This window comes from Syngnathus acus, chromosome 6, assembly GCF_901709675.1.
Source record: "Syngnathus acus chromosome 6, fSynAcu1.2, whole genome shotgun sequence".
Lineage (NCBI taxonomy): Eukaryota > Metazoa > Chordata > Actinopteri > Syngnathiformes > Syngnathidae > Syngnathus > Syngnathus acus.
The window spans coordinates 5,052,158-5,079,547 of record NC_051092.1 but is presented as its reverse complement, the minus strand read 5'-3'; the positions used below and the strand labels follow the sequence as shown (position 1 = coordinate 5,079,547).

Sequence of the window (27,390 nt, the reverse complement as noted above, 5' to 3'; positions counted from 1 at the left end):
CGGTGGTCCAACCTGGCTGAGAAGAACCCGTAGCAGTGTTTCACGTATACGTCAACATTGTTAGCTTTGATGCTAAGCTAATCAGCAGCACAAAGGCTCAGACATGTTTTTTGTGTGTGTATTTTCCATCCAGATTTTATTGTTTCTTGTGGTTGTTAAGAAAGAGAGCGAGAGCGTTGCTACTTGTGTGGAGGACTGCAACTCAGCATGTTAGAATTTAAACTGTGGTCCCGTGTGAGTCTTCTGCCGCATTCCGGCGCTTCATTCCCGCACGTAAATGCGAGTGCACAACACGTCATCGGCCCCGAAAACCTGTGAAATATAGAAACACATGAAATTGACATTTTGAAGAACCAGCAGCACAAATCCTTGCTCGTCTTTTCTCATTGAGCGGCTTTCAATGTGGACAAATCAGAAGCAAGATGCAAATTGTATGCAAATGTGGCCCACTTTGTGCGCTCACACAATCGGCTAGTTGTTAGTAATGCTTCCAAAGCTGCAGCCCCTTGTTTTTTGGGAGGATCATTTTCAAAAAATTATTTTTGTCATATATATATTTTATATATAGTTATTTTTGCTAAAATGATTTCAGTTTTTTTGTCACATTTTTTCAACCAAAATATTTATTTTTTAATTATTATTATACATTTTTTTTCTTTTTGTACTCTTGCCGCATCAAGCTCGGGTGGGAAGGTAACCTTCAGTGCTTGTCAGATTTGGCCGGGATGAGAAGAGCTGAAATAATCGGTCTGTCAGAGCGAAATTATTTGGCTTCCCTTGAGGAGGTTTTGTAGCACATTTTTGCTTTTATCACTCAGAGGTGATGACCACCAAGGATGCTTCCCCTAACTAAAAAGCCGCTGCCTTAAAAATTCATCTCCAAGCATCCGAGAAAACAAGAGGTCCGAGGGTGGGAACATTTGCAAAATCTTGGAATCATTCCCCAAATGGTCTTCCAAGGATCTTAATCGAACTACAAACAGGACATGGTTGTCTCTTGTTTTTGAGCTTTCACGTCTTTCCAAATCTTGAGAATGTTTTCTTTCTGAGGAGGGAATCTCTTAGGATTCTTTCAGTAAGACCAGAAAATCCAATCTTTTATCCGATGTTGGCAATTAACCTCAACGGATTGCCTTCAAAGGTTTCTTTCACAGCAGATGATTACCGAGAAGGTTAAGGCTACGCAAAAGTAATTGCTGTTAACTCACCAGCGTTAGCTCATCCCCGTTGAGTTCTCGGGTCCAGAAAGTTTTTGGCCCGTCCCCGTCCACCAGAGTCTGCTGACAGCTGATCTTAGTATCCGACTCCCAGGTGGCAAGACTCTGTAAGAAAAAGCAGGAAGATGGTTGAACTGAAAATAACAACAAAACAACATCCAGATGTCTGACATCATAGTGAAAAAGTTTGTGGTTTGTTTTTCCCCCGCAAGACTCGAGTGCATTGCTTTTGTAGTTTTTATAAGGACAAGCGAGCTAAATCTACAAGCTTCTCATTTCCTGTCTGCTTACTTTGGGATTTTTTCTAACATATGCCCGAAAGCCTGCCCCAATGCTTTCTCACAGTTTGACCATGTTGCCTTATTTTATTCAGTTAACAATTTTAATCCTATGAAATACTACCTCTCTCAGAGAAGACTTGTAACACATGAGGTGTACCACAGGGAAGTATTTTAGGTCTCCTGTTTTTATACAGTTTGTGCTGGAACAACATAGACACCAGGAGTATTACAAAAAAATATTTTGAGAATTTATCATGCTTGACATGTTGAGATATATTCAAGTGTTGTCCCTCGCAGAGAATTCCGTGAAGGAGCAAAGTAATCCCGCCTGACTTGTGTGGGAATGCGGAGCGGTGAGGTCTCTGCCAAATTTAATTATTTTTTTTTGCAATGCCACACAAAGTGCTTCTTGCTTGCTACCTTTGTGTATCCAAACCAGGCGCAGCTTGCACCGGGACAAAAACAAAACATGACAAATGAGCTATGACAATGGCTACTCGGGTCGGTCAGAGACAACACGCAGCTTGGGGTGGCAGGCCCAGTACCCAGAATGCCGCGGAAAGGGCACCACACTGTCCCCAAAATAGGTCACATCTGCCCTTCCTGTCCCAAAACACAGCACTGTGGGAAAAAAAAAAAAACTACGATGGTTAGCAACCATTGCAGTGCCCCATCAGCAGGTAGCGCTGGCTAAACTAGCTTAATTTTCTTACAATGTTGTTTTTGGCTAGTGCTATCTTTGGTGACTCGACTGCCGTGTTGCCCCCTTTAAACGTGAGCATCATTTTGTTCATTGGTGAGAGGGCGGGAAAAAAATAAAATCCGAATTCACTTCAAGAGCTCATCACGATCCGCCCTCGGGGCCTGCAGATAAATTCCCATCCATCTCAAGGATCACGACGCCCTTTGATCCACGCGGACGGACGTGAGGGCGATACCAATAGGACGAGGCTGCCGGGAGCTCGCCATCCCTCAAAAGCAGTTAGTGGTCTTCAAGCCTTGAACTCGGAGGACCACAACTTTGTCAGAGTCCTCATCCCGAGCATGAAATGGAAATTGCCTCGTTGTCATTCTTCGGGTGAATGCATTGGCGTTCTCAAGGTTTTTCTATGCTCACCAATGTGTTGTGAATGACTCAATCGTGCTCACGAGATTGAAGAAAGAAAAAAAAGAATTCAGCCCTCTTTGGTTGGCATTTTTATCACGAGGTGGCAAACAAAAGATTCTCAAGAAGCCGTGCCTGAAAAGATACAGAAAGTCTGTCAAAGTGGTTTTAAGTGCCCATTTTAGAACCATATTGTCTGTTTTCACGGGTCCTCCAAAAAGGAACTGGGCCCCACAGCTTTTCTGATTTCTAAAAAAAAAAAAAAATTTAACCCTGACCCCAATCCAAAGCCCGCCACTTAATTCATTCAGTCCCATTGACGATTATAAACGTCAAAGATATTCACCTTGCACTTTCTTCCGTCCACCGTCTCCTCGTTAAACTCCTCGCCAATGTGGAAGTTGATCTCGGTGGTGCGCACGGTGGTGGAGGTCTTAATGTAGAACTTCTCGCCGTCCTGCCGGATCTCCACGTGGGGGTTGGAAGCGGCCGCCACCGCCACCTTCCTCAGCATGGCGTTCACGCCTGAGGAGGGAGCGAGCCAAATCTGAATCCAAGTAGAAACGCTGTGTGTGGATCTTACGTATTTGTCGAGATTTTTGAGGAGGTTGCTATTGCATTTTGTGGCCAATGGTGCACCTGAGGACTTTATGCTTTCTGAGGTCGAGTCATGGCTGTTGGACTATGGTGAAGTCTCCATGACAACATGAAGGTTTATATCCCTGGTGGTCTAGTGGTTAGGATTTGGCGTTTTCACCGCCGCGGCCCGGGTTCGATTCCCGGTCAGGGAAGCAAATCAAAAGATCTGAGCCAACTTTCATATTTGTGTTTGATACTCGCTGTAACGAGTTGAACTCTTTCATGAATCCCAGCAAAATCAAGCGTACAACGATGGAGGCTCTTTTTTGCCAGATGCAAAAGAAGAGCTCGTCTAATCCAAAATGAACTCTCGGCTGCTTATTGTGCCGACAAACAGCTGCACATCGAGATCATTCAACCGTCGTCATAACAACACGTTTGTTGTGGTGCTCCCAGCAAGTCGGCTTCAGTCATCCCCCGACATTTGCTGCGGCCCATCACTCTTCTGCTTGTTGCTAAAAGGTGGGCAGGGGGTCACTCAAGTGGATTCCAGTGCAGAGGGAGCCGTCACTTCCCATCAGCATCTTTCTAATGGTGCAGCCACCGGGAGGTTACCCAGGGTGCAATCCGGTCCAGGGAACAAGACGGACACGCTGAGTCAAAGTCGTCTAAAAAAAGCATTTTGTTTTGTAATGACAGAAAAACAAGCATCTAAACTAATTGGGAAAAAGAAGTTTTCATTCGAAAGCCAAATGTCAACAAAAACAAAGGAATCGACAACCGCCGTTCCAATACTTTTGGAGGGCCGTATACGAACAAACGGCTTGTGCCCGACTGGAGGTTCCCAACATTTGGGTTCACCCCCCCACCCATCCCTTCGCCACTGTCGTTCCCCCTCGCCACCGCAACACAAAAAACAATTGAATGACCCACTTAACGTGTCCCACAGCACAGGCGGCACACTCGCCGCTTAAAACCGTCAAAGGGGGAAGACGATGCATATGCGTGGCCTACTTAAAAGGCTTCAACGTGAACAATATTCTGCGTGACAATGGCACATTTGGAATTCGACATCTGGCGTTATACATCCGTCGGTCTCAGCATCCTCATCATCTCGCCGTCCTTTCCCAGGGATCCTCTCCGAACAATGCCGTGTTGTTCCCAAGTATGCCGTGCATTCCCAAAAGAACAACAGTGTGCCAATTTGTGTCTTTTGGCTTTTTTGCGTGATGGATGTGAGGCTTGGAATGGAGGAAGAGGAGGAGGAAGAGGAAGGCGGACTCACCCAAAGCTTTGAGAAGTTCGTCGAAATTCTCGCTCCTCTTCATCTTCCAGGTGCCGGCGAAGTTGGCCATGTCTGCTGACTGAGGCGCAGTGAATGCCAGGGAGAACCTCTTCCATTCATACTGCCTTCCCCTTGCTCTCTCTCTCACTCTCTCTCCTCCCCTGTCACTCTTTCTCGCCCTCCTCTTCCTCCTCCTCCTCTGCAGAGGCTTACCAAAATATTCCAATCTCAAAAGATCATTGAGGGCAAGTACTAATTCTCAGGGATGAGAGGACATACAAGCAATAGAAAAAGAAACAATAAAGATGACTAAAATCTTACATGGTAGCAACTACAATATGTTAAGTTTGATTAGTTATTGTGGCAGAGGGTCTTTTTGTGTTGTGTCAAGTTGTGGGTCTCAGTGGCCTGACAATCTACAAATAAAAAAAATCTTTTTAGAAAAACACATCAAATCAATACTTTGACTTTTACCAGGCCCTTTTTAACCCAAGCTTAGAGAAGATACTGTCTGCATCTCTGCTCTCAAGCGACCAAAATGACTCAGTTGCTCTGAACTGAATCCGAACGTTGCGCAAACATTATCCTGTGCCGCCGATAGGGGCAACAGTGAGCAAGTTGACTCACCAACAGACACGAAGAAGAAGACGCGGAAGTGGTCGGTCCCCCCAGCGTAATGTTGTCATGGCGCTTCGCGTGTAATTCAACTTGAGTTCCTACGAATTCGTTGAAAACCTTTGAGAGGGTTTTTAAGGTATGTGGACTCCCATTACAATTCACGTTTTAAGTCAAGTACTAGACAACTCTCCGCTTGTGAAGCAACAAGCGGGCTTATATCGTTTTGGAGTTAGCATTAGCATCAAAATAGTGAGAAGCTATAGTCTTTGTTTACATTTTCCTACACAGTTTGGCATTCTAAATTCAATCGCTACATTTTCAGTGTGTTTGTTTAGGTTGCTGTTGTTAAGCTGGCTGTGCCGCTGCAAAAGAAAAATGAGTACTCAAGTATGCAAAATTTCCTCCAATATTTTCACACTGGTTAAACAACCCCTAGAATGACCAAATGTATCTTTTCATTTCAGTACAGCATCCTTTTTAAACAGGAGCATGGTGAGTACCAGCCAGACTAATTGCACTATAGTTAATAGTAGAGCAACAATATGCCTCCAGTTAATTTCAACAATTATTTTCTTCCCTTTAGCACACGATGATGCAATCTGGACAGCAGCGTGGGGTAAAAGTGAGGCGGACACTTCAGAAACAATTGTCACCGGCTCCCTTGACGATATGGTCAAAGTGTGGAAATGGTTAGTGTGTGTGTGTGTTGTCACAGATGTGATTAGTGCAGTTGATGATCGTTATGAATAAAAGAAAAAAAATTATTGGACATGGAATGAAGAGCGAACAGGATGTTTCTTATGGAGCAATACTGTCACCGAGTGGCGTTTCTGGAATAATAACACCAAAACAGAGTCAAACCAGTGAACTACACTGCCAAGAGCAGGACAACCAACCGGCCTGGATGATGTCACCAGAGAAAAAGACAACACGAGCTAACAGTCGGGTTACCTACGCAGGTCGGACGAGAAGCTGGAGCTGCAGTGGACGCTGGAGGGACACCAGCTGGGGATCGTGTCCGTGGACATCAGCCACGATGCCGCCATCGCTGCGTCCAGCTCGCTCGACGCGCACATCCGCCTCTGGGACCTGGAGTCCGGCAAACAGATCAGGTCTATGGATGCGGGACCAGGTGAGACCAGTGGACCATGAACGCATCCATGAGGAACACCACTCACTTGTTCGTCCCTGTCTGCTTGACTGCTGAATTAATGACGTGATGTGATATTCTTCCACTCTAGTGGACGCCTGGACGGTCGCCTTCTCGCCGGACTCCAAGCACATCGCCACAGGAAGCCACCTTGGCAAAGTCAACATCTTCGGTGTGGAAAGCGGCAAGAAGGAATACTCTCTGGACACCCGAGGGAAATTCATCCTGAGCATCGCTTACGTAAGTAAGGTAAATGCAACATGATGCATTTTGATTCGACGTGTTTGATTTTGTCTTTGTCTCAGAGCCCAGATGGTAAATATTTGGCGAGCGGGGCCATCGACGGCATCATCAACATCTTTGACATCGCCACGGGAAAGCTCCTCCATACGCTTGAAGGTGGGCTCAGGTTGAATTACCTTGGGGAACCCGTGAGCACATTGTGAGAATGATTGAAATGGATGCCAAAATGTTAAAGGGTCTTCCTTCCTCCTCCTTTAGGGCACGCCATGCCCATCCGCTCCCTTACCTTCTCTCCGGACTCCCAGCTGCTTGTCACGGCATCCGACGACGGCTATATCAAGATTTACGACGTGTATGTCCTTTTTTCGCACACGTGGCATTTTTGTTATGATTCCCTGGAAAGTTCATTTAAAAGAAGATTATTTCTTTTATTTTTTCCCTAGACAACACGCCAATCTGGCAGGCACGCTGAGCGGACACGGATCCTGGGTGCTCAACGTGGCCTTCTCTCCGGACAACACGCACTTTGTCTCCAGGTAACGTTTCATCTTCAGCAGGCTTAAAGTGAGGGTTTAAGAAGTTGAAAATATAAATCCCTTTCCCGCCATTTCCTCTGCTGCATCTCTAACTTTTTCCACCACTTCAGCTCCTCAGACAAGAGCGTGAAAGTTTGGGATGCCAGTTCCAGAGCGTGCATCAACACCTTCTTCGACCACCAAGACCAGGTAAGTCACTATTTTTGTTTACAATGAGTTTTTTTCTTTCCATTACATATTTCTTATTAAATTAAGAGTTGCATAATTGCAATTTCCTCAGGTGTGGACTGTCAAGTACAACAGCAACGGCTCCAAAATTATCTCGGCCGGTGACGATCGAGCCATCCATATTTACGACTGTCCCATGTGAGGCGACGGGTGGCAGGAGAGACTCCTTTTGTGTGAATGATGTTGTACTTGCTCATGACGACAATAAATTTTGTTTTTTAAATAAACCTGTCTGATTGGAGTTGATAATTATTGAGTACTTATTTTGATTATTTTTTCTTTAGGTGCATCACTCAGCTGTCGATTACACAGAATAACCTTGGAGAAAGTCTAAGGAATTCGGTTTTTGTTGGTAGAAATTAAAACAAAATTTAACGAAACTGATTATATGGGGAGTGTGCCGTCTGCTGGGGACATGTGGTACTGCACCCACTTCACTCATTTCTACAGTACTGAACGTGCAGGACTTATTTCAACGACGGTGGTGCACATTTTATTTGGACATTCTGAGTAGTTTTATTTGGCATGTTTGATTGTTTAGTTTGTCATTTCTAGTTCTTGGATTTGTCAATTATCAGGAAAACGCCCAAAAGCCACTTATTCCAATTAGTTATTATTATAATGATTAATACTTAATAATAATAATTATATTTATGTTTTTGGAGCGATAGTAAATGGACGCCATCCCTTCCGCGCTCCGGTGTCGTGTTGTTGCAATGACTTCATTCGACGAGCTTGAGGGCGTCAGTGAGCCAGCCGCAGCGCAGCCTGAGCCTCCCCCCACTTCTCGCTCAGGGATAGAAAGACTCCTTGAAAGAGAGCAGGCGAACTCGCCTCCAATTGTCTCAGTCCAACGTCATGGAAAGACTTACTTTGTGTCGAGGCTGCGAGGAAATTGAGCCACAGAAACAATACCGGCTCGCCTGAAACGACTGTTGTGATTTTGCAAAGGATCGAGCGAAGATGCGCAGGAACCTGCTTACGGGACTCACGGAGCAACTTTGTGTCTGAAGGACGGACGGACGGAAATGTGGAGCTTCCGTCTCACAATGTATACGGACACCATCGCTCTCAACCCAAGTGCACTTTTCGTTTGGAATTATTTGCATCCGGGACCGTTTTCAGGATCCGTAATGTGACCAAAGTGGGGGGGGGAAAAACGAGCGGGCCCGGACCACATTTTTTTTGGATGATTAAAAGCAAAGTTTTGTTCCCGGAGCTGGTTGGTGAAACCGGTTTCTTAACTGACTTGTTCGTCACAGGGAAGTAGAAACCTGTACATTAAGGGGGCGTTTAGGTGCACGCAAATGACTGCATGATTTAGACTAACGAGTGCATGGATCGATGGGCTTGTAGTATTCTTATTAGAGTTCAAGTGCGAGGAATAAGTCGAGTAAACAGCTTTTGACTGACAGTGCCGTTGAACACCTGATCCGTGTCAAATGAGATGAGTTGAAATATTCATTCAGGTCTCCTAGATGTTTCCAATACAGCTGCTAGAAACCATGCGCGTGTAGATTATTTGGCGTTATTGATATTGTTTTGTGACTGATCAATCTGGACAAAGTCAAGATGTCGGTGAAAGCCAAAGCCCTATACACATTCCAAAGTGAAAACAAAGAGGAGATTAGCATCCAGGAGAACGAAGAACTGATCATCTTTGACGAGAACTCCGTGGACGGATGGTTCCAGGGGGAGAACAGCCGAGGGGAGCGGGGTCTCTTTCCGGCGTCCTACGTGGAAGTCATTCGCACGCGTTCCAACTCCAACGTGACCGACTGCTCCATCAGCCCGGCGGGTTCTTTGGGGAACGATTCGTATTATCTCAACTCCACCGCCAACACCACCCTCAACTCGCAACCCACTTACTACGATATCGACGACGATGACGACTGGGACGTCTGGGATGATGCGTCCACCGTGGTGGAGGACGCTGATATCGACCGGAGCCCCGGGGCCAACGGTCACCCGCGTCAGAGCCCGCCGTCCAACAACCCCAACGTGCACTACCGGGCCAAGCCGCCCATGGAAAGGCAGGACAGCATCTCCAGTGGCAGGAAAGGCAGCATGGTGGGCCGTAATCTGAACCGCTTCTCCAGCTTCGTCCGATCCGGCGTGGAGGCCTTTGTGTTGGGGGACGTGCCCATGATGGCCAAGATAGCTGAATCGTACACCATCGAGATGAACCCCCTGGGGCCTAGATGGAAGGAGAGCCCGCAGCCTTTCTCCTGCTCCATCGAAGACCCCACCAAGCAGACCAAGTTCAAAGGCATCAAGACGTACATCTCGTACCGCGTGACGCCGAGCCACACGGCTCGGCCCGTGTACAGGCGCTACAAGCACTTTGACTGGCTCTACAACCGCTTGTTGCACAAGTTCACCGTCATCTCCGTGCCTCACCTGCCGGAGAAGCAGGCCACGGGACGCTTTGAGGAGGACTTCATTGAGAAGCGCAAGCGGCGGCTGATCCTGTGGATGAACCACATGACCAGCCACCCGGTGCTCTCCCAGTACGAAGGCTTCGAGCACTTTCTGATGTGCGCTGAAGACAAGCAATGGAAGCTGGGGAAGAGGCGGGCCGAGAAGGACGAGATGGTCGGGGCGCACTTCATGCTCACCCTTCAGATCCCCAACGAGCACCAGGACCTTCAAGACGTGGAAGAACGGGTGGACACCTTCAAGAACTTTGCCAAGAAGATGGACGACAGCGTCTTGCAGCTCACTCACGTCGCCTCGGAGCTGGTTCGCAAGCACCTGGGCGGCTTCAGGAAGGAGTTCCAACGACTGGGCAACTCTTTCCAGTCCGTCAGCCAGTCGTTCATGCTGGACCCTCCGCACAGCTCCGAGGCCCTCAACAACGCCATCTCGCACACTGGCCGCACCTACGAGAACATCGGCGAGCTGTTTGCTGAGCAGCCCAAGTACGACCTCTTTCATATGCTGGACACGCTGTCGCTCTACCAAGGCCTGCTTGCCAACTTCCCCGACATTATTCATCTACAAAAAGGTAATACATGTTCAAAACTTCACATTTGGCAAATCTGGTGTCAAACATAAGGCCCGGGGGCCAGATCTGGCCCGCCATACCTATTTAAGTGGCCGGCAATTAGCCTGTCCGTCTCACAAGTCTGAGCTTCTGTATTCTTTCTAGTACTTGGCTCCAAGCTATGTGTGAAGTATGTGTGGCATCCCGTACTTTTGGTTTTGGTTTCAAACTTTGCTCCTCACCGACAAACCAAACTGGTCTTGTTGGCGAGTTCATTATGAATGACGGATGGGCTTGCCACCCTCCCCCGCCCACTTCCCTCCGCAAAATGCCAACCTTTTAAACGAGAGGCTAAAACTGGTCCCTGCTCATTTTACGTCAGTCGGCAATAAGCGTCTCCTCGGCTGTCACTCAGCAAAGCCAACGTGCTCAATTTTGAAACTCAACATATGGATCCAATTTGAAAAAACTGCTTCGAAAACATGATGCGTACCAACAATTTTTTTATTTATCAAATCATATAAAGGTTATACTTAATATTTTTGGACCAGACCCTGCCGGGATTAAAAAGATTGGTGTGGTCGTGCGTGTGTGCGTGAGCCACGTGTTCTTAGTTTTGGACGTCTCTCGGGAGCGGGAAGCTTCCAGGTTATGTCAGAGCCCAGGCGTGCGTCAGGCACGTTGAACTCGGTTTTCGGGTTATTTTATTTTTCTGCTCATTCTCGGGTTTCAAATGAGGGCAACATTTCCGGTACATTTCCATTGGAAGTAAACCTGCTGCTTTTTGACGGCCTATTCCAGCAGAAATATGTTTTTTTTCTTACTGCAGCTCAAAGTCACCTGGTTGTTTCGATCAAACGTGTTAATTCCCATGCAAAGTTTACAGCTTGAAAAATGTGTGGAATTTTGACCCATTCTGCTCTCCATCTGCTTCTTCTCATCCATCCTTGTGAAGTCGAGGGAGGGCCAGGATTGGATTGCGAGGGCTAATTGCGCCGCATTGTTCCAGAATGACGGACCTTGTGAGCTTTTTTTTTTGTGCAGATGTGATCGGCGCCGCCGCCCCGCCGCTGCCACCGTATCACACTTGCTGCTTTGTCGGAGAGTCTTGCTCCCTGAATACATTATGACACCACCTCTGGCACATATTGCCAACCAGATCAAAATGGCCGCCGGGATGCGGCGTGACGGAAACAAAAAGGAATTCTCAAAAGTTTCAATAGCACAAAGGAAGATGAAACGGATCCGTCTCTTGGTGGATTGTATCAGAGGGATGAGATCTCTCTGTTACGCAAGAGGCCCTTCCTCGTCGAAATGTCAACAGAACCAGAAAACGACCCGAACTGCCACTTTTGAGGGGAAAAAAAAAAATTTCCAGGAGGAAATATTATGCAATTCTAATCAGCACTGTTTTAGAACCTTTTTAGAAGAATTGGATGCTATATCTAGATCAGCTGGATCAGCTGGAACCTCGCTAGGTTTTGAACAAAACACAAGACTGCTGAGTGGGCGTCTCCAACTCACCATCAGTTCCCGTCATTAGCGTATCCACGGCGCCCGCGGTGTTTCCCCAAAGCAAATATTTGACAGTACGGCACTAGAGTGGACCGAGCCCAAAAAGTCCCGTTCCTAATTGTTTTAAGATCCCACACACTGGAGTTATTTACAGTGACGACTGTTCAGAATGGTACCTAAAGTTTTGCTCGTGAAAACTTCAGCGCCGTGTCTCGTAACGTGGATCCAATTATTTCATAAACGTAACAAGGCTTATTCCTTTGTGTCTTTTATTGTTGTGCTTATTCCACTTTGGCGACCAAATGTTTTTGTACCGCTGTTTGCTTGCTCATAAATCTGGGCCCACACGATTTGTCCGTCTACATGCTGTGACATTCCTGTGCATGTTGGCCCACTGCGTTGCTGATTCACACCAATGGAGACCACAGATGTCTCCCAGAACTCTTTGCTCTGCCCTCCCTCCCTCCACATACTCTCGGGGCACCAGAGTGCAAAAAAATAAGTCTTCATGGCTTTTGTCAGACCAATGTTAGCGTATACAAGCCCGGTCGTTGTCCAAATTGAAGTCTCGTCATTATTACGCAAACAGTCTCCCTATTGTTGTTGTCTCTTGTTTGATTCTGATCCAGCGCCACGAGAGCTGCGGTTCTACAAAAACGACACAGTCTTCTTGTCGTCAGCCGCTGTAACATGATGCGCAATCAGTTTCAACTCGCAACCTCACCACGTCGCTCGTCCCGTTAATTTATCGAGTATCTGGATAAAAATTGGATACAAATATCTAAATAGCAAAATATTATATAATGTTGCCTTCCTCATGTTCCACACTGGTGTCAGTGGCTGCCGGTATTCTTTTTTTAAAGGCGGGGCCTGGCCCGGTGAGTGACGTGTGTGTCAGCGAATGGAGTTGGCTGTAGTTAGCGTGTTGAAATCTGACGGAGGATTTGCTGTAAATTTAAAGTTTGAAGATTATGGTTGTTTTAGAGTCTGTGTCAGTTCAGTTGGCATTGAAACATTTGTGGGATTGCACAAGGAGCACACCTGTGAGTTTATTTTTGTGTCACAAGGAGCCATGTTTGCAATGGCGTGGCCTCTTTGGCTAAGAGACATTAAAGGGAAGTGAGTCACCGCATCCATGTGGGCGACAAAACATCCAGCGGACGCTTTGGTTAATGGGTGCTGGGAAAAGTACTGTCTATTAAAGACTCTTTTTACGTTTTGGACTGCAATATGTATTTGAACACAAGCAATAACCACACCTGAAGTACCGACAACATAAATTCTTTATCCTCTGCGATAAGCGGGAAAATTAACCCGAAAAATGTACCTGGTCTCCGCCAAATTTGACAAACGATAGTTGTTGTGTTTTTTTTAGAATTTCTTGGCAGGCTAGTTCACAGGCTGTTTCTGACCCCAGGCTCCCCTGTCCTACTTTAAAAGGGAAAATCCAAATGGGTCCAAATTTGGAGCGTGGCGTGTGAACTGGATGAGCTTTTTATTGAGGGAGGCTGGCTGAATTTGCTGATGTCTGTCAAAAAGGCTGGCTGTGTCACGAACACGTGGAAAATAGCAGCTGAGAGCATCTGTGTTTGTTTATGTTCATCAGTTGGCTGTTGGCAGCACAGCGCTTTGTTGGCATGTGTAAAGAATAAAATATCTTTCTTGAGTCAGCTCATTCAGCATTCAGTACAGTGGAAGCACATCTTTGTCCCTCCAGGTAAAACAATGCATGTTTTAAAGATGATTTACAAACCGCATTATTAAAAAGAAAAAAAAAGTTGCCTAGCTTTATGCTAACGTATCATGTTAAAGACCATAGACAGGCTAATGGAAATTAGCGAAATGACTCGAGACAAAACTTTAAACAATGCATGTTTTAAAGATGATGTATATTTATAAACCGCATTATTAAACTAAAAAAAAAAAAAAAAGTTGCCTAGCTTTATGCTAACGTATCATGTTAAACACCACAGACGGGGTAACGGAAATTAGCGAAATGGTTCGAGACAAGACTGCCCCTTTAAAGCAGACTGATTTCAGGGACGTATGAAAATTAAAAAGAAAAAAGTGTTGTGATTACTTTTTGGCCACTTTTGGCAACATGGCTGTGATACTTGCGGTTGCCATGACAACATCCTCCAGATGAGTCGTGTCCAACCGTGTAGATGCTTGTCAGCGACTTTAATGTGATATTCAAATGACGCAAGTTTGTTCGCTTCGCCAACATTTGGGAGGTCAGCTTTGCAAATCCCGTCCTGACGGCCGCTGGAAATCTCCAACAATTTCCCTCAACTGAATTCAACTTTTGATTAGTGGCACATTTTTTCATGATTTGCCAAACATGACCCAAGGATGGATTTTGTAGCAGCTGCGATGACTTGTACTTCCCTTTGAGATCAGTGCTGAGATGAGAGAAGCTCTTTTTGTTTTCCTTTCTGGGCTTGTGCGAGGGGGGGGGGGGGGGTAGCAAAAGAATCGCAACTATTTTGGGTCAGTGTTCCGTAACGGCGCCTTGGATTTAAAAGATAAAATTGTGCAACAATTGCTGCTGCAAACATTTTAGCGACAGTGCTAAGCTATTGGATGTAGGCCTGTTTTGGCTGGAGCTCTTCTCCATCATACAGTTGTCAGCTCACATTTGTGCGAAGTGGATGCTTGAAAACGGGGAGAGCAAATCTCCCAGAATTCCTCCTGCCCTCTGAGGCTTGTGGGAAAAGAACGTTGAGCAGACGCCAGAGTTCAGCCGCCCGCAGGATTGTAGCCACAGTTAATCTGCGCGTCCTCATTCTTCTTCTTGTCCCGCCGCGCATGCGTAGCCGTGCCAGCCCGTAAAGAGCTTGGCCGCTGTTTAGACAAGCGGCCTGAACCCCCTCCAGGTTTTGCTAATCCCTCGCAGACTATCTCGCCGCCATTAAACTGTCACACGACTGCCACTAAACATCCAGTCACCGAGCAGGTGACCTTCTCTCAAAGTAAAAGTGGAACTGTCTCGTGGTCACGAGAAGTTTTTTTCACCAAACAAAAATACAACAAAATTAGTTCAAACCGTCTTTGCCGTGAGTGTTTTCCTCGTCGGTCAATTTTCCACTTCCAATTAGCGCTGTGGTGACCTTTAAAAACCTCTGTGCGTTAAAACGCGTCCAAAAAGAACACTGGAGAAGAAGAAGGCTCTCCTGCTGTTTACTTCTTGGAAGGGAGACACATTTGATCCACAAAGAGATTGAAACTAAAAACGAATCAAAACAAACTGAATTTGAACAACTAAAGGAGATAAAAATGCTGACACAGGCACTCCTTGAAGTGGGTAGCCATGCTATGTGCTACATGCTACGTGGTGATGCACATCCTCCTCTCATGTGGAAAAAGGAGCGCCTGAATGTAGGTCATCACCACCGTCTCCTCTCTCTGTGCTTTCCCACACGCTTGCCAGGAATTCCGCTCAAATTCCGGGCCCCAACGTCGACTCGAGATGTCGTTACCCCGGCGACCGCGGGCATGTCCCAGCTCGCCAAAGACATCAACCATGTGAACATTTGAAATATTCCTTTTTTTTTTTGTGCGTGTGTGTTAGCGTTCAGACAGGCTGGAACAATCGGATGGATGGTGCCCGTGGAAAAGTGACGTCATGGACGTCTGGGCCAGCATGGTTCCAACTTGCCCTCAGACGTTTGCTATGTAGTGAGACAAAAAGTAGCGAGTGCTTGGTCCCCCCTCGCTCCACTCATTCACAACAGTCAATTGTACCCAACAATGTATGCGGAATTTTGCACAATTGCTCTGAGCAACAAAAATAGAAGACATTTTATTATTTATGATTCAATATGTATTATTTAATATTTATTATTTGTTATTTATTATTATTATAAGTGCTAAACTGTATTGTTATTTTTATTTTGTGTGTTTTTTTCTTTTGGCCACCCTGAGCAACAAAAATAGAAGACATTATTATTTATTATGATAAGTGCAAAACTATTGTTATTTTACGTTTTTTTTTTCTTTTGGTTTCAGGTGCCTTTGCCAAGGTGAAGGAGAGCCAGCGAATGACAGACGAGGGCAAGATGGACCAGGACGAGGCGGACGGCATCCGGAAGCGCTGCCGGACGGTGGGCTTCGCTCTGCAGGCCGAGATGAGCCACTTCCACCGGCAGCGGGAGGTGGACTTCAAGGACATGATGCAGGCGTACCTCAAGGAGCAGATTGCCTTCTACCAGCGCGTGGTGCAGCAACTGGAGCGTACGCTGCGCATGTACGACTGTCTCTAAGGACGACGCGCGACAAACGCAAGGATGCTCCCAACTCCAGACTGATCACGTCACGGACGACGACGGCGTCGCAGCGATTTGTTTATTTGACATAATTTAAGGTAGGACGTAACGTGTAGGTTTTAAATTTCTTAGCCATTCCTTGAAACTAAAGCCATCAAACGGGTTCAGTCCCCTTCTCTTAAAAAAGAAAAAACAAAAAAACACAAGAATGTCTTAAACTGTCAGCATCACTTCCGTTTCCCAGTGAGCATCCAAATGTTGCTGAAGTGCCTTAAAGTCGCATGTCCACCAAGTTCAGAACGGTTGGAAAAAAAAAATCTGTGGATTTTGAAGATCACACCACTGTGGTTAGCAACTGGAGGGTAAATTACCCAAAATTATTTTTGCTACCTTACACAATTTTTAACCACACACATGAAATCATGCTAACTGTTGAACTGAACCAAAGCGCACCGTGTGGCCGAAACGTACGTTAGACATTAGTCAGTTGTATTATAGCGCAAAGTAGGCCATTCCACGTTTTGTTAGCAGGACAGACCAGCCTTATTTTTAGCTATCCAGTACTCGCGGAGGCTGCCGATACCGACCACCGATACTTAAGGAAAAGAAAATCTACATTGCAGTAAGTCCTCCTCGGCTCTAGTTGGCGTTACACCGCAGCGCTCCGACACATCGGCAAATCATCTTTAGTGCTTGAAAGAGATTTTGTTTACAATGTTTTGTCATTGTGTTAAATGAAATGTTGAGGTATCGGTAATCGGTATCAGTGAGTACTCAAAGAATGAAAACCCGTGCTGGTAATGGTCTGAAAAAATGAGGTATCAAACATCCCGAGTGCAATTTTTGTAATAGCGGGCTGTCCATGGACTAACTTAGCAATTTTTGCAATGCTAGCGGGAAATAAACAAAAGCTGAATTTTTTAGGGATTCTAAGCAGGAACCTTAATGATTTTTTTTTAATGATATGACCAAAAATGTCACTTTTTGTACGATAAAAAAAAAGGTGATTGACATTTTTAAGTCGTCAGTGTTTGTGTTATTTTACATCCACAATTGTGACGTGTGAATGCTTTTTATGACTCTGACACAAATGAAGATTTTTGTGTCCGATTTACATTCCGCTGTGCTTGTTTTGTTATCATGACATTCCCAAAAGCAGCGATTCAGCTTCCTAAAGTGAACACATGCCATTGTGGCTCCAAATGTTGCCGTGTGTGTTTTTTTAATACTCTGACCATGTCTGTCTGGCAGTTTCTCCCACAAGTCCGAATTTTCCGACGTCTTTCTTTTTTTTTTTGTCTTTCTTCAATTGCAGGGCTCATTTCTCTCTCTGCTTTTGTAATTGAATCTGTCCTTGTCTGTGAAGAAAAATGTGCAGGCAGGCTCTGAAAAAGGAGGACAAAAATTTTAGTAAATGAAAATTCCCTTTGAAATAAAACGCATAAAAAAATTGATGTAGATGTGTTGACCTTGAGAGTTTACAGGATGTTAAAAATGTCATTCACTCGATTCAAGGGAAGGGGACATAGAGGCTTTGAATAAAAAAAAAATAAATAAAAAATAAAATAAAATGTTGGTCTGATTTTGTCATCTAGCCTCAGCAAGCTCCAAAATTTGCGGCAAAAAATGAAATGTATAATTTGACAAAATACAGTTGTAAATTTTCAAGAATAAAGTTTTTGGAGGAATTCATTAGAACAAATTTGTTAGCTGCTGCATCCAGCTGAACATTTGTGAGCTGCTGCGACAACAAAAAACTTCCCCTAAAAACTTTGTATGACATGTCTTCCTAAAATAAACAATGATTAAGCAGAATATAACTTTTAAAAAATGCGTGTTCAATGTGAGCCTGGAACAAACTAATAGACTTGATTTCCTCTTCAAATCATCCCGTGTACTCGAAGACACTCGACCTTCAATCCCGGCAACGCGTTTCAGGTTCTCGCACTTTGTGGGATGTAACACGAGGAGTGGCAATGACCTCATTTTTAAACTCACAGAAGGAAATGTCATCAATTGGAAAAGGGCAGCGGAAGAAATACCGTCGGGTGGAGGACAAAAAGTTGGATGGGCCTTGGTGACCCGAATGAGATGAATGATGGATGGTATGGCCGCATACCTTTGGACGCTTGAGGTGGTCGGCAGAGTTTGAGTGCTCCCTCGTCTGAGCGAGTCCTTCCGAAGGGAAGAAGTGTTGGATTGCGTCCTCGCTGCGAGGGCACCTGCCAAAGCCATCAAGGACTGCCGCTGGAGGAAGTTTGTATCAAAACATCAAAATGTTGAGTGAAGAAAAGGCCCAGCGTCTGCATCGTTGAGTTAGAAGATAAAAAAGTCGTCACCGAAGCGCGCCGTGCAACTTCTTTTGTGTAGACCTCAGTGACATGGACTTGACCTCTGACCTCCTTCTCTTCCTCCTATTTGAGTGTGTCCAGGAACAGATGGTGAAAGGCATACTTGGATTTCTTTTCTTCTTCTTTCTTTTGCTTGGTAAATGACTCTGCATTCATTTGTTTTTAGAGAGTTTTGCGACGGGAACGCGCGTGCGCGGACGGTCATGGAAATTGGATGGTTCTGGCAGACGAGTGGTGTTTCTTCCGAGTGGGACATTGTCCTCTGAACAACCTCTCTGGTGACTCAGCACTTATCAGAAGCTCTTCTGATTTCGCAAACTACCTCGATCTTGTCTACGGGGGTGGAAAGACGCCGTGTACGCTGCTCGCACGCAACATGCGCATTTATGTGTTGGATCACTCCGTCAGTTTTGTTGGTTTTACTCAGGAGTATATTTTGGCAAATATCGACTTTAGCCTTTAAGCTTATTTATTGACCTGCTTGAATTACACGCAAGAGGAGATGAGCAGGTTGCGGTCGAATGAAGTTTCTAATTTCACTCTGATTCTATTAGAACGGAAGAGTATATTTGAGAGAAAAAAAAAAAAGAATACAAAAAACTGTTCTTTACATTCGATTTCATCAGTGCTTTTTTTCCTCGTTTATTTGATCTTTTTACTATCATAATATTGTTTGTGTATATGTAAATACTATCAAAATTTATAAAAATATGTAGTATATAGTTTACATTAGTTTGCCAAGTTTTTTCTACGTTGTCTCCATACGTCACATTTTGAGCGATAAATGGCGATTGGACGTGGTTGGTGGCGTGACCAAAATGGCGGCCATTTGAGCGTCTGCCTTCATTTGATTGGTTGTCAGTGTGGGTGGAGTCTGTTTACATGGCGGTCCAGTTGATGAGAAGCACCTGTGGCTAAAGCCAAGCGGTGGCAGGATTTTGGGCATAATGTCATTAATTTATCGTTACGAAGCGAATTCTCGAAAGAGTTCAACGTGAAACAAAATCAGAGCGACCCAAAATTTTTCTTCGCATCAGCAGGAAGCAGGCAGGCTTTGCCTTTGGGCTAAAAACAATCAAAACAAGCGCACTTTTGGCAGGGAAGAAGATCCTCCCGCTCTGCTTTGAGGTCGCTGATACACGAAGACGGACTTTCTTGGCAAGTCTGCGTTCTTCTCGTTGGCTAACGCTCGCAGTGTGTCGAAAGGACCACAAAGACAACAGCCAAACAAAACTGCAATTCCTTGAGGTAAAGTAAAATGATGAATTTAATGCCGGCGGGCGTGACCTCGGAATCACCTTCAATGTTACAATTTGGTGATAGCTGCAATGTTTTTGTCTTCATATTTCTTTCACTAGAATTTCGTAAGGATGTGGCCAGAACAAATGTGGCGCCCGAAGTGGAACATCTTTCATGTTAACAAATGGTCAGTGCAATCTTCAAAGATGACAGATAGCGATGTCTGCTTTTTCTGCTCCGGATCAGTTTATCCGTACATAAACATGTCTGTTTCTTTTTTCCCCCATCCCTGTTCATAAGTTTAAAACTCCAAGTGAACCAAAATGAATCACAATAAATTGTTACATTGCCCTCATTGCTGATTGGTTGTAGACCAAGAAGAATGTTCGAGACACGCTACTGAACGCAACAAGCTAACAGACGACATGCTAACCACAAAGCAGAGTGTTGGTTGTGCAAATCAACTGTTTCGTCTTGTGTGCGACACTGTAAGTTCGATTCCCGCATGTGAGGGTGTGAATGTGTGTGTGTGTTTAAAAAAAAAAATAATAAATAAAATAATAAAAATTAAAAAAGTCTCGTCCGCTTACATGCGACATGTGGTTAGCATAAGGCCGTTTATCGACAAATTCAGTTTATTTGGAACCACACAAATACTAATATACTGGTTGTAAGATGAGTTTGAAATATTAATATAAACGTTTACTAATACTTACTAATAAATTACCTATTTTTCTGCTATTTTTCTGCCACACTGAAATTTTTGTTACCGTGTTAGGTAACGTTAGCGCATCGGCGCACTTGCTTGAAACAAGCCCGCCACCTCATTCACGTTTAAATGGTGTCCGTCCTTGGGATATTATGACAAAAGACTCTCAGTTGTATTAAGACACCTGGGTAACGTTTTAAACTGCAAAACAAAGTCGGCAATATGTCTGCTTGAATGCTTGTTAAGTTTCTGGATGAGAAGCCAACGTTTTTTTCCGCTCAATGACTTCATATGGGGAAATTGTACAGCCGTGATGAAAAGCAGCGGAGGCCTGACAGCTCTGGAGCCAATTTCCCCAAGGACGCTCGCGCTTAAAATAACTCGCCGCGTCGGCATCTTTGCGGGTATCGGGCCACCGTCTCACTCTGTGGCATGACATCTCGGACCACTTCGGACGCTTCCCAGGATCACGTTGCGACGTGTCCAACATCAACATGGTGCAAATGTTCTCCTGATGCAACATCTTTCTGTGTTTGCTGTAGGGAGAGGTCTAGCTCATCAGCTGCATGCAAAAGATTATGACAACCCCACAAAGAATGTCCAAAAAGGGGTGACTGGGGTCCACCCTGATGATGTCATTCTTGTGGTCCGTCTGAGATGTGATGGAGACAACAGAGATGAAGAGAATCAGGTGTGTTTTGTTTTTTAACACAAAATTGAGTACCATGTGTTGTGCGCTACGGATGACGCTTGCAGCGAGTTAGCATGACTGCGGTCAGCCAGCGACAATGTTGCTTTTGGCCTTTAAGACATAATGAAAACGGCAATCAAGCTTTTGTGGACAAAAGCCAGATGTTGGTGGTGGTTGGCCTCTGGCCGTTGTTACCATTACACCATTGGCGCAATTTAGTTTTTGACTTCACTTAAACCCTGTGGCTGGAAAATGCAAAAACATATTTAAATGCTATGCTAGGTGACTTAAAGTGAAGAATCAACAGGGAAGCTAAGGCATTGCAACTACAATAACAAAATAATATAAATAAACAATAGTAAAATGATAACACGTTCTAATGTGCAACAGTCACTTATCTCACCTCCAGCTGTCTGAGTGCAAATGTGTGTGTGTGTGTGTGTGTATGTGTGTGTGGGGGGGTGTCTGTGAGTGCTGTGCTCTCTGAATGGTCTTTTCTTTGCTTCGCTGTTGGCTGCGCAACTGTGTTTTATTGACCTCCTGACCACCACATGTGTGTGTGTGTGTGTGTGGGTGAGGGGGGCGTCCTGCAATCCCACCCCCCATCTAACAGCTGCATGTGAGTGTGTTCAATTAATTTTGTTGTTGTTTGAACATTTATTGAGTAAAAAAATCACTGTATATGGTTTATTGCAATCAAGGAAAAGTTGGGCTTGAAAAGCAAAGGACTGAGAAGCAGGAAGTTGCGTAGCCCTGAACGTAAACATGGACAGGGACAACACTGCTGGAATGCGACTTGTCGTCTCGATAAGATCGTTGAACTCACTTAAAACAGGCACTGTGTGACTGTTTTCATGCTTTGGAAGGTGCTGCTGTTTTGGTTAGCAACAAGGTAGAAATGGATTCAATAGTTAATAATTTAATATCGGAGTGTGAACAAATCCTGTCGTGTCCATGAACAGATGCTGTGATAGTTTACCCTTGAATTAAGCTACAGTAGCACTAGTGGTACATTGGTGCCCTCTAGTGGTATGCCAAAGAATCACTGAATGAAATACATGTATAAAAAAAATGCCTCTGTAGCATTCCGCACAGTTTAGATATATAATTTAAAGCTGCATTTACTTTTTTCTTGGACAACTAAGAATCGGCAGCGAGGTCAAGCGATTATATCTGAGGTGGACGCCACTTCATGCAGGACCGGCGATGTGCTCCACAGATAAGGGCCCAGTCAAGCCCAACAAGAAGCGCTCATGTTTGTCCAGCTTTAAACTTCATTGCAACCCTCTTTAGATGTTTTTATTTAATCAGCCCTCGTTGCACAACTTGTTGCCGTGGTAATCAGCAGGCCTGTTTTTTTTTCTTGGATGAGGTCATGCTTGTTTCAAAGTCAAAAACAACTTCTCGTGGTTGTCTTCCTTTAATTCCCCCCACTTTAAGGAAACAAGTATTTATCCTCCTGGCATCTCAAGAATGGCTCCTCCTCTTCCCAGTCTGGAGCTGTTTTCCCACTTTTATTTCTTTATTTTTTTAAAAAGACCAGAGGAATCGTTTTGCAGCAAACTTGCGCAAGTCGACGTTCGTCAGAGACATGGAAAAAAAAAATGCTGCTTTTAAGATTGAGGCATCTGGAGGGAACATTGTCTGCTCAATGATTACTCCCCCTCCCTCCAACATGGTCATTGTTTACAACCAGGGACGGTCCACGTGAGCCCCGTTGGCCTTTAATTGCTTGCGAGAGCATTTGATGAAGTTAAACGAAAACAAATGAAAACTTCTCAGTACAGTGGACTAGTGGTTAGTTAAGTTAAAGTTAAAGTCCCAATGATCGTCACACACACATCTGGGTGTGGTGAAATTTGTCCTCTGCATTTAACCCATCCCCGTGTGATTTTAATCCATCCCCTGGGGGAGAGGGGAGCAGTGAGCAGCAGCGGTGCCGCGCTCGGGAATCATTTGGTGATCTAACCCCCCAATTCCAACCCTTAATGCTGAGTGCCAAGCAGGGAGGCAATGGGTCCCATTTTTATAGTCTTTGGTATGACCCGGCCAGGGTTTGACTCAGGGCGGACACTCTACCACTAGGCCACTGAGCTGGTAGTATGTCCGCCACACAGTCTTTACGATTGAGGTTTGACTCCACTCCACATGTGTTTCATAGAACAAAATAGCTGACATGCAAGTAAACAGCAGCAGTAGCAGCAGCAACAATAAGGTCTAGATTCTGTTCTCCTTGAAAGACATCCAGGAACGACATCACTTGCATAACCGCGGTTGAGATGGGATGACGTCAGCAGGCAGGCACGCACGCCCAGCTGTGCTCACCTTGTGAAAAGCGTCAGTCAAAACGTGCGCTCGCAGTTGGCTTGACTACTACATTCATTTTGCCAATGTTGTACTTTACTGCCATCTGGTGGTCAAGTTGGAGTGTTGCGTCTAAAAATAAAACGACAACCTGATTGCAGGTATGTTTTTATTGAGAACTAAAATTTGCCATAAACAAACAAATCCCAAATTACGAGCAAAATCCATCCAGCCTTTCTCCAGAGCCCAGATTTCAACCCAGAAACTTAGCACTCATCCACTGTGCTGCAACAAACTTAAAATATTGTTACTAATTCCAACTAACGGATTTGACCTCTAAACCGAGAAATACTCTTGGTAGTGAAAGGAGTAATTTGTGACTATCGTCATACATTAAAAAGGTGTGTGACTGAACAAAACAATGAAGGGAGCCTTTGTTGCATCAGACTTTTTATTGAAATTAGTGTAATGGAAACCTTTCAGGAGGCTTAGATGGACGCTTGCCATGCTCTGAAAGCTCAACTTTTGAAAAAAGGTGTGGGATGATGTAAGGGCAATGAAAGAAATAATAAATAATGAATGAACAAAAGGAGGGACGCTGATGAAACTCTGGATGAAAACAAAAGGGAGCAGCAGCAGCAGCAGCAAGCTAGTGAGGAGGGCGCTTAGTCTTCATTAATGTCGTTTAATTAGAATACAGCAAAAACACAGAGACAGATTATTTACACAAAAAGGGAGAAAGAGGAGGGGGAAAGTGAGAAATAAGAAAAGCCAAATATTTCACAGGAAATGCAAAGTGTCCTTGAACACATCACTTCCTGAGCTTTGTGCCCACTGAAAAAAAAACCCCATAAGATGTCAAGACATTTCAGTACATGGTAAAAAGTTACGTTTAACGCTATGACAAAAGGAACATAAACGAGAACTTTGACTCCTTTATTGGAGAAACCATTTGAAGTCTAGTTCGGGCGTGGGAAAACTTTCTCCCCCATCCGAAGGTACTAAATTGATAAATGTCTGATACAACAACCACATTTTTTAAAATTATAATACATTTTGAGCATCTGTGGCTTAAATATTTTCATAAATCACACTGATTTGTTAGCATCATCGAATCAAATGCTGCATCCGGTCCATAAGCCGTCGGGACCCCGGTCAAGTTCATTCCAATCCGAGAGGAACAAAGAAGTAAAAATCATCAATATTAAAAAAAAATCGATCTCAGTATGTGACTATATTTAGCTTACATACAGGTATGGAATGCTTTGAAGAATCGAATCGTCGTCCATTCCGATCAACCCCTGCACTCAGAAGCTTCTGAAGAATTCTCAACTAAGACCGTCCAGATCTGCTTAAAACCAAACTTCCTGTCCGCTTTGTCTTGCCACACCTCGGAGCTAAATTCAAGTTGGAAAGTTTAGTTTTTTTTTTAGTACCAAATCCTCTACCTCCAAATAGACAAGCTGCTAAAATGTTACGAGTGATGATGTTTAAATGAATTTAGCCCTGAGAAACAATGGGGTGGGGTGAGGGGGCAGGGCTGGGGTGAGGGGGCGGGGACAAACAAACGAGAAAGCACGGAAGAGACAAAAAGCAGTTTGAAATCTCCTGGACAACAGGCCATTAAAAAAAAACAAAAAAACTAAAACTTCTAGTTGGAAGTTTACACAGGAACAAAAACTCATTTTGGGGATGTCTAAAGGCAAGAATAACAAACAGTCGCTGTGGACCTAAATGTGTTTACGTCATTTACCCTATGTGCACGAAACAGCTCAGCTCATGAGCTGAAAGCGAATCGACGATCAAAACTGTGAACAAGCAATGTGAGCCTTTGCTTGAAAATGGTCGAGCACACCGAGAATATTTTCTTTTTTTGCAAACACGGATCATGTTTATGTCACTTGTGCCCTTGAAGGAATGATAAAATAAATATAGTACATGGCATTGGAAGATAAGAAACCGCCTCTCGCCTTGCCAAACAACGATTCAGTGTTTTGTTGCCTGAGAGTCAGTCCACAGTTGAGTCGAGAGAAGTATGCGACTGTTTGCGTCCAAGAAGAAAAATCCATCAAACTGCTGTGGCGACAAGTGAAGTCTTTAATACTGAGAAGACTTGGAGCGCTCCAAACGCTTGAGGGTCCACCTCTGACTGGGGCAAGGAGGGGGGGGGGGGGGTTGTTTAAGAGTCTCAAACCCAGTACTGGTTCTTTTTCAAGACCGGAGTTGTCGTCCGGCAGTCCTGCACCAGCTCTGGGTCGGCCTCCTTGGAATCCATGTTGGACATGGGGATATTTGCCGGATCTGTTTTGCGAAAGGTTTCGGTGCCGGCTACCTCGCCGTTTTTCGGCTTGGCCGCTGCCGCCGTCTGGACGTTGTGCTTGCCAGTCTTATTTTTACGGACCAGGTAGTATGCCAAGAGAGCTGCCAGGAGCAGGAGGATGAGAATGACCAGGATGGGGATGAGAATGGACCAGATGTTGCCGCGTCGAGAAACAACGGGGTTCCTGTGAGAGCCGCTGTCGGACGGCGCTGCGGTGGTATGGCCGTCCCAATGGGCTTGGTCCCGGTTGGCTTTCCAGCGAGGGTTTTCGGTGGTTGGAAAGGGGTACGCGGCCACGTTGGGTTTGTCCTTTCCGTCCTTTGTTGGGGTCTCTGAAGGGACCCTCAGTAGAGTGGCAGGGTAGACGCCTGAGGCATTGTAAGGGCCGGTTTGGAAGGAAAGCACGCACTCCGCCGGCGGCACCCCATGAGCCTTGAGTAAGAAGCGGGCCTCATCCTGAGTGAGCCCATCTTGGGACCCGGAGGAACTTTTTGGAATTTCCATAGCAACGCGCCCTTCATCCAGGTCCCGCTGGCTGAACGAGTCCACGGGCTGGCCTGCGCCGGGACCGCCAGACCTGACGAATCGAGCGCCCCGCGGCTGCTGGATGACCGTGAACGTAGGGGAGGTCCTGGTCTTGTTGGCCAAGGCTGTTGCGTCCAAAAGCTTCCCGTCCACCTGAACAAGAGAGTCTTGCGGTAGTAGGGGATCCTGGGCAATCTTGGCCAAGGGTTGCACCGTGATGTTGAGGACTGATGACGCATTGGCCGCCCGACTCCGAGCGACAAAGGCAACGCTGTCGCGGGGCGAGGTGGACTTGACGAAGCGTACGCTGACTCTTCCTTCCTTGATCTGTGTCTGGGTGAAGGCCGACGTGGGTTGCCGGTCGACCATGACTGCCGCGTACTTCGGAACGCTTGTGATCTTGTAGAGGACGTCTTCCTCCACGGGACCACCGGTGGTGGCTCTCAGCATCTCCTCGGTCACCAGAGTCTCGTCGTCGCCCTGCTTCACCTTGATCTCCGGGGCTTTGTCCAGCATGAGTGTGCGAGCGAGGATTCCGATGTGAAGCGTCTGTGGCTCCGTCTGATGTTCCCCGTCGGACACGATAAATTCCACAAAGCCGTTTGCGAGGCTGCCGTCGCTGTGAAAGCCCACCTGCTCGCTGTTGATCATCTCTTGGGTGAACTCGGAGAGGATGTCCATGGTGCGGGCGTCAACCAGGTGCCCGTTTCTTGGGGGTTTGGTAACCTTGAAATGGACTTCATCTGGGGGGCTGTCTTCATCCTGGGTGTTCAGATGCTTCTGGGTGACAATGATCATAGACCCTTGTAGAACCTCCAGCAGCTGGTCAATGGTGACAAGCTCAGGGGGTTCCGATCCCCGTCGTTTGATGGAAACATTAAAAATCTCCTCTAGGACCACAGAGTCGGATGTCACACCGTCAGCCCGACTCCTCAGGCGGGCCCTGAAGGAAAAGCTATCTGAGGAGGCCGCTGAGTCGTCATGAAGATATTCCAGCTCTCTGCGGGTCACATCCCCCTGCGTGAAGTAAGGTGAATCCCGGGGTATGTCCCGACCTCCCAGGGTGATGCGTCCATGATTGGGGAAACGTTTGATCTCAAAGACCACATCTGCACTCTCTGGCTCAGGAAGGCTGGCCTGGAGGTTGGAAGCGTCAAAGATGGAATCATCGATTGTTTTCCTCTGGCCTTGCACGATTTCCAGACCTGCGTAGAAACAATGAGCACATTACAAAGGGGGATTC

At 45.5% G+C, this 27,390-nt stretch overlaps 5 protein-coding genes and 1 non-coding gene across 10 annotated transcripts in view; 4 read left to right on the top strand and 2 right to left on the bottom strand.

Moving 5' to 3' along the window:
• Positions 1–106: 106 nt before the first annotated feature.
• On the bottom strand, positions 107–4,615 carry crabp1a (cellular retinoic acid binding protein 1a). Its single transcript, XM_037255033.1, has 4 exons — positions 4,468–4,615; positions 2,950–3,128; positions 1,209–1,322; positions 107–312 (listed from the first exon to the last, which is right to left on the bottom strand). Exons 1-4 carry the CDS (start codon positions 4,535–4,537, stop codon positions 262–264), a joined length of 414 nt encoding a protein of 137 aa, XP_037110928.1. The 5' UTR covers positions 4,538–4,615; the 3' UTR covers positions 107–261.
• On the top strand, positions 3,323–3,394 carry trnae-uuc. The gene has a single exon. It is a non-coding gene; the product is annotated as a tRNA-Glu (tRNA).
• A 458-nt stretch (positions 4,616–5,073) lies between the features above and the next one.
• On the top strand, positions 5,074–7,469 carry wdr61 (WD repeat domain 61). Of its 2 annotated transcripts, none has more exons than XM_037255031.1 (11): positions 5,074–5,221; positions 5,408–5,472; positions 5,550–5,577; positions 5,669–5,774; positions 6,045–6,217; positions 6,327–6,475; positions 6,541–6,634; positions 6,737–6,830; positions 6,922–7,014; positions 7,125–7,203; positions 7,295–7,469. In XM_037255031.1, exons 2-11 carry the CDS (start codon positions 5,461–5,463, stop codon positions 7,382–7,384), a joined length of 918 nt encoding a protein of 305 aa, XP_037110926.1. In that variant the 5' UTR covers positions 5,074–5,221; positions 5,408–5,460; the 3' UTR covers positions 7,385–7,469. The 2 variants fall into 2 exon arrangements, with proteins under 2 accessions (XP_037110926.1, XP_037110927.1); XM_037255032.1 differs by having other exon boundaries at positions 5,090–5,221; positions 5,421–5,472.
• Positions 7,470–8,025: 556 nt separating this feature from the next.
• On the top strand, positions 8,026–17,459 carry snx33 (sorting nexin 33). The gene is made up of 2 exons (XM_037254908.1): positions 8,026–10,249; positions 15,752–17,459. Exons 1-2 carry the CDS (start codon positions 8,815–8,817, stop codon positions 16,003–16,005), a joined length of 1,689 nt encoding a protein of 562 aa, XP_037110803.1. The 5' UTR covers positions 8,026–8,814; the 3' UTR covers positions 16,006–17,459.
• A 1,651-nt stretch (positions 17,460–19,110) lies between these two features.
• lingo1a (leucine rich repeat and Ig domain containing 1a) overlaps positions 19,111–27,390 on the top strand; it is a 165,345-nt gene continuing 157,065 nt past the window's right edge. For 3 of the 4 annotated variants that reach the window (XM_037254904.1, XM_037254902.1, XM_037254900.1), the window contains exons 1-3: positions 19,111–19,607; positions 19,718–19,785; positions 20,850–20,998. The gene's annotated coding sequence lies outside the window, so the exon portion shown is untranslated. Of the gene's footprint in view, positions 19,608–19,717; positions 19,786–19,894; positions 20,087–20,849; positions 20,999–27,390 lie in introns of those variants that run through there. The other variant, XM_037254901.1, reaches the window with a different exon arrangement.
• cspg4 (chondroitin sulfate proteoglycan 4) overlaps positions 23,972–27,390 on the bottom strand; it is a 39,038-nt gene continuing 35,619 nt past the window's right edge. The window contains exon 11 of the mRNA XM_037254899.1: positions 23,972–27,352. Coding sequence (XP_037110794.1) covers positions 25,491–27,352 — 1,862 coding nt within the window. The 3' untranslated portion in view covers positions 23,972–25,490. The remainder of the gene's footprint in view (positions 27,353–27,390) is intronic.

What these genes read in the sequence shown, in the direction of transcription:
- crabp1a (XM_037255033.1), bottom strand. Translation starts at nt 4,537, where the DNA reads ATGGCCAACTTCGCCGGCACCTGGAAGATGAAGAGGAGCGAGAATTTC. An exon ending in CGAACTTCTCAAAGCTTTGG is followed by an intron (nt 3,129 to 4,467) that starts GTGAGTCCGCCT and finishes CTCCCTCCTCAG; the next exon opens with GCGTGAACGCCATGCTGAGG. An exon ending in ACGGGGATGAGCTAACGCTG is followed by an intron (nt 313 to 1,208) that starts GTGAGTTAACAG and finishes TATATTTCACAG; the next exon opens with GTTTTCGGGGCCGATGACGT.
- wdr61 (XM_037255031.1), top strand. An exon ending in TCATCCTGAGCATCGCTTAC is followed by an intron (nt 6,476 to 6,540) that starts GTAAGTAAGGTA and finishes TCTTTGTCTCAG; the next exon opens with AGCCCAGATGGTAAATATTT. An exon ending in AACACGCACTTTGTCTCCAG is followed by an intron (nt 7,015 to 7,124) that starts GTAACGTTTCAT and finishes CCACCACTTCAG; the next exon opens with CTCCTCAGACAAGAGCGTGA.
- snx33 (XM_037254908.1), top strand. Translation starts at nt 8,815, where the DNA reads ATGTCGGTGAAAGCCAAAGCCCTATACACATTCCAAAGTGAAAACAAA. An exon ending in CATTATTCATCTACAAAAAG is followed by an intron (nt 10,250 to 15,751) that starts GTAATACATGTT and finishes TTTTGGTTTCAG; the next exon opens with GTGCCTTTGCCAAGGTGAAG.